This window comes from Oncorhynchus nerka, linkage group LG10 (assembly GCF_034236695.1).
Source record: "Oncorhynchus nerka isolate Pitt River linkage group LG10, Oner_Uvic_2.0, whole genome shotgun sequence".
In the NCBI taxonomy this organism is placed as follows: domain Eukaryota; kingdom Metazoa; phylum Chordata; class Actinopteri; order Salmoniformes; family Salmonidae; genus Oncorhynchus; species Oncorhynchus nerka.
In genome coordinates, this window is record NC_088405.1 from 34333129 (window position 1) to 34346207 (window position 13079).

The 13079-nt window shown below is 41.7% G+C and overlaps 1 protein-coding gene across 3 annotated transcripts in view; it reads right to left on the reverse strand.

Annotated features, from left to right (window-relative positions):
• LOC115135202 (glutamate dehydrogenase 1, mitochondrial) overlaps window positions 1-13079 on the reverse strand; it is a 42109-nt gene that overhangs the window by 26643 nt on the left and 2387 nt on the right. For 2 of the 3 annotated variants that reach the window (XR_010464832.1, XM_029669637.2), the window contains exons 2-3: window positions 1867-1947; window positions 1695-1750 (exon numbers count right to left, since the gene is read on the reverse strand). Coding sequence is in view for 2 of the 3 variants with exons in the window: in XM_029669637.2 (XP_029525497.2) it covers window positions 1695-1750; window positions 1867-1947 (137 nt within the window). In the remaining variant the exon portion in view is untranslated. Of the gene's footprint in view, window positions 1-1694; window positions 1751-1866; window positions 1948-12003; window positions 12083-13079 lie in introns of those variants that run through there. The other variant, XM_065023247.1, reaches the window with a different exon arrangement.

Consider the following 13079-nt stretch of genomic DNA (forward strand, 5'->3'; position numbering starts at 1 on the left):
AGACTGGAATATGTTCCGGGATTCATCCAATGGCATTGAGGAGTACACCACCTCAGTCATCGGCATCATCAATAAGTGCATCAACGACTTCGTCACCCCCAGTGACTGTACGTACATATCCCAACCAGAAGCCATGGTTTACAGGCAACATCCGCATCGAGCTAAAGGCTAGAGCTGCCGCTGTCAAGGAACGGGACACTAATCTGGACACGTATAAGAAATCCTGTTATGCCCTCAGACGAACCATCAAACAAGCAAAGCGTCAATTACAGGGTGTGGTTGAACAACTGGATCCTGGATTTCCTGACGGGCCGCCGCCGCCGCCAAAAAATTGTCAGAGACTCCAGTCGCCCAAGTCATAGCCGGTTTTCTCTACTATCACACAGCTAGCGGTGCCGGAGCGCCAAGTATAGGACCAAAAGGCTCCTCAACAGCTTCTACCCCCAAGCCATAAGACTGCTAAACAATTAATACAATCGCCACCGAACAATTTACATTGACACCCCTCCCCCCTCCCTTTTTGTACACTGATGCCACTCGCTGTTTATTATCTATGCATAGTCACGTCACCCCTACCTACTGTAGATGTACAAATGACCTCTAACGAATACCCCCGCACATTGACTCGGTACTCCCTGTATGTAGCCTCGTTAATGTTATTTTATTGTGTTACTTTTTATTTAGTTTATTTGGTAAATATTTTCATAACTCTTTCTTTAACTGCACTGTTGGCTAAAGGCTTGTAAGTAAGCATTTTCATGGTAAGGTCTACACTTACTTGTATTCAGCGCATGTGCCAAATAACTTTTTTATTTAAACTTACCAAATAAGGCTATCTTCTGTATACCACCCCTACCATGTCACAACACAACTGATTGGCTCAAACTCATTAAGGAAAGAAATTCCACAAATTAACAAGGCGACTTGCGTGTGAAGCTGGTTGAGAGAATGCCAATAGGTGTGCAAAGCTGTAATCAAGGCAAAGGGTGGCTACTTTGAAGAATCTCAAATATATTTTCATTTGTTTAACACTTTTGTGGTTACTACATGACTCCATGTGTTATTTCATAGTTTTGAGGTCTTCGCTATAGTGCTACAATGTAGAAAATAGTAAAAATAAAGAAAACTCCTGGAATGAGTAGGTGTATAAACTTTTGCCTGATAATGTAGATCTGATGATTAGGTTGAAATTAAATTGATGTAATAACCTGTTAGTCAGGTTAAGTCAATTAATTTAAGATAAAGTATTACCCTAATTTCAATGTTTACAAAGCAGGTTGAAATTAGATTAAAATTGGATTACTTTGTTCAAATCAAACGTATTTTCCACATTGATTCCATGTCAATGCGTTGAAACAAACAGTGTGTGCCCAATGGTTATTATCTATGCACTAGGGGTAAAATACATCACAATGGACGTAGTGAGATGAAAATGACATGCCTTGACAGCACCCGTATCACTGGTTTAGATTACTTGGTAATGTGAGCCTGTACGATAAGCTCTGAGTCACAGATAAACAAGTTCAAAATAAAGTAGAAACTGACCTTGTTGTCTATTGAGAAACAGCTTTGTACATAAAGGGAACACAACCTAAAGCTAATGAAAAGTGCCATGTGACTGCGAGAATGGGATGAAAGGACATCAACAATTTCTTAAGATACTCTGGTGTATCCCGAAACAAACTAATACCTACAGTGTAATTCTTTACGTTGATCTTCACTCCAGCTTTGGCTCCTCCAAATGGAACATCTGAAGGAATTTAAAATGGAAGGGGTTAGATCAGAAAAAACACACAACAGGCTATATAAACACGTCTGGAGGCCTGATGTCTCGAAGATAAAGGCTAGGTGTGTAAAAGCCCTTACCCACGACAGCACATTTGTATGTCATCAGCGAGGCCAGGGCTTTCACCTCATCGACCGACACCTCGGTGCTGTAGCGGATACCTGAAACATATAACATGGCAGAGTTAGTGGTGTGAAACCTGTGATATCAGACTTGGCTGAAAAAAGTCATGTTTTCCCATTTTCATTCTCTAGCTAGAGTAGGTGTGTATGAGAATATTAGGAAAATGGTATACCTGTACCTTATACATGATGAAAACAATAAGCCTATAAGTTGCTGTACAATAAAACAAGTGAAATGTGTACACTATCCACATTCTAAAACCTCCTCCTCCATTAACTTAATCTCCATTTCATACTTGGCCTCTGTAGTTATTGCAGGTAGTCAGTTTTAACCAAGATGGAGCCGACCTTGAGGGCTGCCTCTCTTCTAGTCCTTACAAGCATTTCGCTACACTCGCAAAAACATCTGATAACCACGTGTATAAAGACCAATAACATTTGATTTGATTACAGCATAAAATGGTTGCAGTTACCCAGTGTCAGTCACAGTAGGTAAAGTTTCCATTCGTAGGATAGCCGGAGGCAAAGTCATTAATAGCCGTCGGGTGATTGGTTGAGGATTATTGGGTGTGGGACATCATTCTGAGCCCTTTGCGGACAATTTCTCTCCCCCCGGCTCTAAAACCAGTAGTAACCACCAACTTCAATGACAGTGATCTTAAAATGAAAAGAAATCAAACATTCCTGCATCCCGTTTCAATCGGTGACGTCACTTGCTCTGAGACCTTGAAGTAGTGGTTCCCCTTGATCTGCAAGGGCCGTGGCTTTTGTGGAGCGATGGGTAACGAGGAATGGGCCTAGCCCTCACCCAGACGTGGTCCCAGACGAGGTCCCAGACGTGCTCAATGGGATTGAGATCTGGGCACTTCGCTGGCCATGGCAGAACACTGACATTCCTGTCTTGCAGGAAATCACACACAGAACGAGCAGTATGGCTGGTGGCATTGTCATGCTGTAGGGTCATGTCAGGATGAGCCTGCGGGAAGGGTACCACATGAGGGGAGGATGTCTTCCCTGTAACGCACAGTGTTGAGATTGCATGCAACAACAACAAGCTCAGTCCGATGCTGTGACACACCGCCCCAGACCATGACGGACCCTCCACCTCCAAATTGATCAATACAGGCCTCGGTGTAATGCTCATTCCATTTGACGATAAATGCTAATCTGACCATCACACCTGGTGAGACAAAACCGCGACTCGTCAGTGAAGAGCACTTTTTGCTGATGGAGGGATTGTGCGTTCCTGGTGTAACTCGGGCAGTTGTTGTTGCCATCCTGTACCTAAGGTGTGATGTTCGGATGTACCGATCCTGTGCAGGTGTTGTTACATGTGGTCTGCCACTGTGAGGACGATCAGCTGTCCGTCCTGTCTCCCTGTAGCGCTGTCTTAGGCGTCTCACAGTACGGACATTGCAAATTATTGCCCTGGCCACATCTGCAGTCCTCATGCCTCCTTGCAGCATGCCTAAGGCACGTTCACGCAGATGAGCAGGGACCTTGTGCATCTTTCTTTTTGTGTTTTTTAGAGTCAGTAGAAAGGCCTTTTTAGTGTCCTAAGTTTTCATAACTGTGACCTTAATTGCCTACCGTCTGTAAGCTGTTAGTGTCTTAACGACCGTTCCACAGGTGCATGTTCATTAATTGTTTATGGTTCATTGAACAAGCATGGGGAACAGTGTAAACCCTTTACAACAAAGATCTGTGAAGTTATTTGGATTTTTACGAATTATCTTTGAAAGACAGGGTCCAGAAAAAAAGGATGTTTCTTTTTTGCTGAGTTTATGTGCAACTTATTGTTAGTTTATCCATTGTCCGCCGCATTTAAGAGGATAACTAACTTAAATGACTGAAACGTAGCCACTACTAGCCAACGAATCGTGGACTTCCTGTTCTTTAACACATTTGGGTCACTTGCACATATCAAGCAACAGAGTTTGTAGAAAGGTAAAAATAACAATTAGTGGATTTGTTTTATGAATGATCAGACAGTGAAAATAAAATTGATTGGTAGCTAGCTGGTGAGGCTTTTATTTTTTTCACATTTAATTAAGCCGAAGCTGGGTTTCCTAAGTCGTTCTGTGCTTACTGCTAATGCCGGTGAGCAAGCTAAACAGAAGGCTTTGCAGTGCATCTGTATGATGTCACACAAGCAAGAAGGCTCAACAAATCACCAGATGTAACTCATGAATATTAATGACTTTGCATTAACACTTTTGAATGGGAATCCCAAGTAATTACTCCATGTGTCTGACATACATCACTTTATTTTTAGTCAATTTCACCATCGGCTTTGAATGGGGCAACCAGCTCACGCCTGGGTGGTGTTTAATAAACCGCTCTCACTCCTGAGACCGGGGGCCCCCCTCCACTCCTCTCCCCCACAATGAGGAAAAACATTGAGCTGGAAACTAAATGTGCTCCTTGCAGGACCGTCTTGTTCACTGACTCTTACCACTATACCAGGCAGGGGTACTCAAATAGTATTTGAGGTATGGGCACACAAATGTCCTGGGTGGCAAAGGTCCGGATGGATATTTTCATTCATCAACATAGTAATAAACCCCCACCTTGCAACCCCAAACTGTTCATACCCTCATTGGCAGAGAGACAAATGAGCAGGTTTAAAGCTCATTTCCTCCAATTATTTTTTTATTTTACCTTTAACTAGGCAAGTCAGTTAAGAACAAATTCTTATTTTCAATGACGGCCTAGGAACAGAGACGGCAGAACGACAGATTTGTACCTTGTCAGCTCAGGGATTTGAACTTGCAACCTTTCGGTTACTAATCCAATGCTCTAACCACTAGGCTACCCTGCCACCATGATTATACAATTACAGACATTTTGCTATGGAGCGATGGGAAAATGTTGCCGTTTCAAAGATAATTTCCTGCAATTCTACAAATTGTCCATGTCTTATGGATCTTCATATGATACCAGGAGTGAAATCACGACCAAATTCCCAAAAAGTGACTTTTTTTAATGGTCGGGACCCGTGGTCCGTAATGACCTCGTTTTGTGTCCGGATCAGGTCGGCAGTCCACCTATAGAGTATGGCTGCTCTACACACAGGACCTCAAACTTTCCACTTCTGAAGACACTGAAGCTTTTAATAGCTGCATAAAGTGCAGGGTATTTCTAATTAGTGCAACATGAGGCTGATGGTTCAAACTTGATGCAGAGAACTGGTTTTGGGAAGGTGTGCAATTCAACAGCAGACCTAACAGGATTGTGATTGAAAGAAGTGTAATTTATTTCCAGAGGGAGAGAATTGTTTGATTGTGACTAGCTTCATCACCAACACTCTTTTAAGAAATCAGATTTCATCCAGATTTCAACCATCTGCCATAGGTCTACTGTAAGTCAGCTGACATATGGACATGGCTCAGAATCGACTAACATAACAGAATTGAGGTTCAAATTAGAAAAGCCACCTCAAATATTCAGGGAAATGTCATGTCTTCCTGTACCAAACTCAGATCATCTTTGGACAGGGAGCCAAACAGAGAGATTCCAGTGCACCCATCAATACCAAGGCTCTGTGCCCAGAGATGTAATGCCAGAGAGTTTTCATTCCAATAACCGTGGCAGGTGCCAAAAATTATTCTAACACCGCCCCCGTCATCACCAGTGCCAGCATTTCTGTACTATGGCTGGCTACTGGGGAACATTTTATTTAACTAGGAAAGTCGGTTAAGAACAAATTCTTATTTACAATGATGGCCTAGCTAGCCTAACAAGACTCAAGGAACAACAGGGTCTCGGTTTCTGGATCCCTAATTCATGGCAAAAAGTTGAATACAGAGAAACTGGCTGACACCGTACATTTCACTGAGATGAGTGAGGCAAGCAGGCACTTAAGGTTCAAGAATTCATATCCTCATCACAGGTTAAATATAGTAGGGCTGCCTCTGTCGGGGGTCATGCCAGTCTATGACAGGAGCAGCACAACACAATAGTCTCTCACACACACCCCGCCGTTTTAGCCAATCCAGTAGCCACTGCAGCCTCCTCCCACGTAAAGGACTTATGCTCTCATCTCACACCACTACCTTATCCAGGTTTGGTTTTGACCAGCTCTGAGTTGGTCAGGTCGAGTTTAATAATTGTAAAACTGGCACAACCCCATTATCCTTCCTTTAAAACAAACTCCAGAGAGACAAATGAGAGAAGCTACAAGTCATTTGTTATTAAAAGTTCAGAACAAATCCTGAAGCTCCACGCCAAGCTTTATACAATTCAGCCTGGACAGAAATTGAGGAAGAGAGCTGTCTGCTCTCTGAAAATGGAGCATGCAGACTAGCATCACCTAGCAAGTTCAGCCCTAAGTGGTTCTTCATGTCATGCTTTGGTGATCTGCTAAATCGCATTTTATTATAAATAATCAATGATCAATATCCAGCCTAAATCCTAAAGCGCCAATGTTCACACAGCCATACAAGGCTCTGCCCAGTTGAATAAACAAGCCAACAACTGTACTGTCAGCATTCCTGTCCTGGGTGGAGTTCAAACTTCCATTCAACTGCACTAGATTTATTATTTTCCATTTTCAACCCTCTGAATCTGGAATTGTGATTCAGTCCATCTATTCTATTTCTATGGCTCAGTCATTTCTTGGCCCCTCGCGCGTAAATAATATGCTGACCTCAGTTCCAAACTTCCTATCAGGAGAGGCTATACAGACACGCCTGGTGCCCAAATTGATGACGCAGGTCGCGCAGCTCAGCGTCCAGTGTGGCTGGACGAATGGATTCAGTTCAGTCAGTCGAGCAGTTTCCAGTAAATTAGTTTATGCTGGCTAGCTGGCAACAGCACCATGCCGCTAGTTAAAAGTTGTTACGTGTTTATTTAGATGGGCGAGGGAGAATGAACTTGTAGTATTGGTCACCATGACATGCCAATTAGCTAACTTAACGACAAGACGGTACGAATGACCAGTACAACTATGTTGTACACGAGGTGGTTGCTCACGTGAGTTGCTTCCCACTGGGCAGCAGATCTTTACCACAGGCAGTGTTGCCATGTTCGCGATTTTCCTGGCAAATTGGGCTACTTTGAAAACGATGTCGCGGGTGAAAATGTATTGGTCACGGGTTTTTGGCGGTCGCCAAGGCGTTGATCTTAAAAATGTATATTTCACTGCTCCTTACTGTCAGGCAGTGAGACAGGCTGTTGCTGAGGGCCAGAGGGGTGTATGTGTGTTGAGAGAGCACTAGTTATTGGCTGAGTCACGTGAGCGGCAGGAGACGTTGACAACGTTTTACCAGTTGTAGGTAGGCTATTTAGATTATGTAGTAACCTATTTCCAAACCTTTTTCCATAAAACATGGAATACTCTAGAACTGATGCACGTCAATAAGTAATGGAGACAAAGCACTGGAAAACGACTTTGGGCGCATTACACAAATCTCCTGGTGGTTGTTTAAACTGCATTCTAATGTTGACTGCTTAAAGAAAAATGGTATAAAGCAAGGTGCTTTATGGATGCTCAGTTCTTGGGTCTTGGGTGCTGCCAGAGTGGAAATTTGGAAGTTATGGAACTCCCTTGCGTTTTGTTTATGGGGAAAAAGTCCTCAATGAACTCAAATTAGGCTAAATGTGGAGAATTATACATTTGCCTCTGTTGGCCATCAAGTAGCCCATTAAATGTATATGCCATTGTAGTAGGCTACCATTTGATACAATAAATGTTGAAATTACAATATCACTGGAGTCATTGCAAATCAATTTCATGGAAGACCCATGACCTGAGTCAAAGACCCAGCTTTCTGACACTGGGTCTAACATTGTGCTCCAAAATGCCTTTGTATTCTCCTGATTTCATGATGCCATGCACACGTTCAAGGGACCCGGTGCCAGCAAAGCAACCCCAAAATGTCACTGAACCGACTCCTTGTTTGACTGTAGGGAAGGTGTTATTTTTTTTGTTTACAGAAAACAAAATGAAGCCTTCAGAGATGGTGTGCTTTACCAAAAAAAAACCTCTTAATTTGGTTCAATCTGTGCACAGGACATTCTCCCAGAAAGTTTTTGGCATGTTCAGGTGCGTTTTGGCAAACTGCAGTCTGGCTTTCCTATGTCTTCCAGCAGTGGGGTCCTCCTGGGTCTCCTACCATATAACCCCCTTTCATTGAGTTGGCAAATGATGGTACGAGTTAAACATGTCATACCTTGTGTCTGAAAGTCAGCTTGAATCTGTGTGGCAGTCCTTCACTGCAATCTTTCATCAAGTTCTCTCATGGCCACGTCCAGGGAGGTTGGCTACAGTGGCATGGGCCTTTTAACTTGTTGATAACATTACGTACGGCGGAAAAAGGAACATCAAGGTCTCTGGAAATGGATTTGAGATTGGCTACAATATTGTCTGACATCAGATAATTCTCTGGTTTTCTTTCTTCTCTCCATGCTCATTGCGGTACACAAAGCAGGAGAAGGAGTCATTTTCTCTATTCAAACTGGTTGAATGTGATTAGTATGTTGCAGGTACCTGCAACTCCCCATAGGCGAGTTCAATTCCAACCATAAAGGAAAATCACCTGCTTGAAATCGAATTATTTCTAACTACTTCTAGAATGTGCCAATATTGTCTTGACCATTTTAGGATTTCTTTGTGGAATAAGCTAAGATTTGGTCAATTATTCTGATTTTGTTTAGTTCAACTGCACACCGAAGACATATGTGGACACCCAATTTTTTTAAATTTCAACTGTTTTCTGGAAGAAATGGTGCATTATTTGAAAAAAGTACAAGGTTGCCAATGTTTTGGGCCAAGACTGTAGAATAAGTTCGGATAGCCTACCATTTGTCCCATCTCATTTAATTGGACACACTTCACAGTAGTAAATAGATGAAAGTAATTTGCTCTATGCGATCCGATGCGCAGTTTAATGGTAGAACAGAAGTTTCACCTTTACCATTGACATTTGTAGTCTGAATTGTGTAATGTCAAATTTCTCAAGTAGACAATACTTTATTTATAAACATCGTAACCATTGCAGAATACTTTTCTCAGCTTTTCTGGCCATGGATGAGTTCATATTCCCAAAGTAGCCATTCAACAAATTATTTTGCATTGAAGTGTGTAGGTCTACCGTAGTTTACATTTTTTTCAGAGTAAACAATTATCATTTTGCCAACATCTCTCATTTATTGATGGCACTGGCTGCGCCAGGTCAGATCTGAATGCATAAGGATGTCCATTAAAATGTTCAAATGTCCTGTAAATTAAAATCTTCCCTGTCATGTTGTCTGATGCTAAATTTTCTTAAAAGAAACTCCAATGGCATATACTTTTTAATGGATTTTTGAATATTCACATGAAAATATGTCGCCAACTGAATGGAAACCTAGCTATAGACACCCTAAAGGCAAATGCAAAAGTCCAGTGTCACTTTGATTATGGCTGCACATCATGGTTCACCAGCTGGCCCAAACATCTAAAGAATAAGCTACATGCCAAACAAGCTGGTGAGAATTGTACCCCCTCCTACTCATCTGTTATGGTATATGTATTTTTGTAAAAATAAATAAATAGGGACTACAATGGAAATAAGTCCCCCGCTTTATTGTGCTTTCTTTTTATACTGACAAATAAAATGTAAAAAATCTATATATCCTAACTGTGCAGCGGCCAATTGATGAATGGAAAAATACATTACAAAACACCAAAAAGTTTAATGACATTCAGAGAATGTCAAGCCAAGCCTTTGATACTGGGTAAGCCTACAAGGCAGGGAGGGATGCATTTTCTGTTCATAGAGATTGACAGTCTTTTTATTGTGGTGTTGAAAACACAAACCATGATATTTAAGTGCCCAAAGTCAGTATGCATTGTTTATTGGTTGTGTGGTGGATTGGTACAGAAACCCGTTGGTGGAAAATTCCCAGCATATATTTAATATAATGACAAATATGGCATCAAAATGTTGAAAATCAGATTCCCCCCTAGCTGATCATTGTCTACAGCCGGCTCTGATCATAGTGTTATGAAACATGGTAGGGAGAGTGACCTTGTCTGTGGTGGTCGGCGAACCCTCAACCTTCTGGCCTGTAGTCCTGTGTGGCATCGACTGTGCCACAAAAGCATGCTGAAGTGGCAAAGTTGATATCCAGGGTCGCTACAGTTGGTCATAAAAATTATGAGTTAATTATATGAGGGGGGAGGGTATTCAATGTATTTTACAGTGAAAGGGGAGAGTCAGGTGAAAATATTTGGAATGTTTAGGAGGGGGGTGCATTTTTTTTATGACACCTTGAGTTGGACCAGCTCCTTAAATTTTGATCTGATGCTTAGGCCGCAGGTGTGTCCATATAGTGTCTCCCCTTCCAATCAGCTACCACCACAGTCAGAAGGGGTAATCCAGACACTTCACAGGGGCTATAAAGCTGAGGCATCCGTTTAGAATGTTTTCTCACCACCAAAATGTGACCGACCGGCTAGATTCGGTGTTATGTAGCAACATTTTAAATGCTGTTTTTTACATTGGATAAAAGTAGCAACTCAATTGTATATCATACACTACAGTTGAGGAACAATGGGAAAGTCATTCTGCTTTGAAAGTTGATAAACTTGTAACCTCACCTTTGAGAAAATGGCCCTTGATTGTTTTGGTACCTACTGGAGAGCACTTCTTAGTACTAATGTACTAAACAACCAAAGATATCAAGACTAAAGGTTGGCTTATAATATGGGTGTGTTTGTAAATGTAATCTTCTAAACAGCTTCCGAGGCTTCTAAACAGCTTCTACCCCCAAGCCATAAGACTCCTGAACATCTAATCAAATGGCTACCCAGAATATTTGCATTGACACCCCCCCACGCTGCTGCTACTCTGTTATTATCGATGCATAGTCACTTTAATAACTCTACCTACATGTACATATTACCTCAATACATTGACTCTGTACCGGTACCCCCTGTATATAGCTCCGCTATTATTTACTGCTGCTCTTTAAATATTTGTTATTCTTATCTCTTTTTTTGTATTTTCTTAAAACTGCATTGTTGGTTAAGGACTTGTAAGTAAGCATTTCACTGTAAGGTCTACCTACACCTGTTGTATTCGGCGCATGTGAAAAATAAAATGTGAGTGTGAGTGCCAGTGTGTGCTCTGGGCATTTGTAAACTCAGAGCACTGTCAGGTTGGCCATTCGTAAATTCAGAGCCGTTTCGCTCTCGGAGCATTCAGAGCACACACTGGACGTTCTGGACGAAATGTAGGGTTGAGTGTTCTGACCTAACAGCAGCAGTCAAGCACCCAAGCTAACTGGTTAACGTTGGCTAGCTACCTACAGACACGAATGAGAGAACATCTCACTGACCATTTTACTTGCCCTAGCAGAGCAGGTTAGGCTGATATGTTATCCAGAGCGTTGGTGACAGCAGCTGTGTTGCTGGTAATAATTTAATTACACTTTTTTGCCAACGTTTACTGACACTGGCCATATTCAACGGGTGTTGAGCGTTCGTAAATTCATCAGTTATTCTGCGAATTTAGGGAAAGCGAATTTAGGGAAAAGGAAAATATCTAGTCAGTTGTTCAACTGAAATGTGTCTTCCGTATTTAAGCCAACCCCTCTGCCTTGATCGACATCTTCGACGCAGGGGGAACAGTGGGTTACCTGCCTTGCTCAGGGGCAAAACAACAGATTTTTTACCTTGTCAGTTCGGGGATACGATCCAGCAAACTTTTGGTTACTGGCCCACAACGCTCTAACCACTAGGCAAGAGTTGTCACAGTGACATCAAACATTCTATCGAAATAGTTAATTGCATAGTGGAGTCTTGTTTAGACATGTAGCTAGCTAGCTAAACAATTAACCATAATCCCAACTCATAACGTTACTACCCTGCATGAATTTGAAGGTAGCTAACCAACCAGGTTCAATGTTAGCTAGCTAACATTAGGCCATAACTAGCAATGCGAATGTCTCTGAGATACGAATAATATTACTACACAGATCATACACGTAATGTTAGTTAACTAGCCAGCCAGCTAACGGTAGCTAACAGTACACTAACTTGAAGCGAATACAACTGACAAAATTAGAAACGTGTCAAATCTGAAAATGTAGCTAGCTAGACTCTCTTACCCGTTTGCTTCGCCCTCTCTGTCACAGATGTCACTGTTCCTACTAGTTTTAAGATGTAATCCGGAAACGGGTGTTTTATACAACAGCCTTCTGTGCGTTATCTTTGACTCAGTCTTGCATATTTGCAATCAAATGTCACAATCTTCTCCATCTTCTTAGCTATCTGACTCTAATTCCACTGATTTCAAAACTCATTCCTCCAGAAAGTGGAGAGCAACACTTATGCAGTTCTACTACGTGATATCTTTCAAAAAAGCCATGTTAGAAAGGATTACCTACACATTCTGATTACCTACACATTTTATTTTATTTATTTAAATTTTTATTTGTATTTACAGACGGCATACAAGTTTGTTATTAATGCACATGAAAGTTCACATGTTCCAGAAGGCATTTCTTAAAAAAAAAAACATTTTGATAAAAAAATAAATGTTTACGTTCAAATGGCGCTCTTGTGAAGTAGTGATGCATGACATACACCTAGTTTCCTGAAACGAGTCACAAATATGGTAGTGAGAGGAAGTCCAGTCGTGGGTAGTGGGAGGGAACACGGTGAAACTGTGCTGACATTCTGCAAATGTTCTCAACGATGAAACATCTGATCACAATACATTTTTCTGTTCTCAAAACTGAATCTGTTATGAACACAGTGCCCTACATTATAGACTTGATGCTTTGTCAGTTTTTTAAAAATTGCAATGTTTAGGAGTGCAAGGTCAAATTGAGTTTGTGCACATGCGCACTTCCGAGGCGGCGTTCCCTAACGGAAATATGCAAATATATTCTACAATGCGCCAATAGGATCTAGCTTGTGCTTCACCCACCTCCTTGCTTGTTCTGCCCACTGTGCTTCATATGCCCCCATTGAAAAACAACACAGATTAACTATTTGCTACCGCTCTCTGCTGAGAGGTTTAAAGTGTCCGTTTCCGGTTCAGGGATACAGTATTTTCAACCTACTTTCTGTTTCCCGTTTCCCTGGGTATCACACAGTTCGATGTGAGGGAAATGGAGTCGCTAGAGAAAGCAAGAACAAGATGGTTGCCAGGAGTAGTGCAGTAATATCATAAGGATAC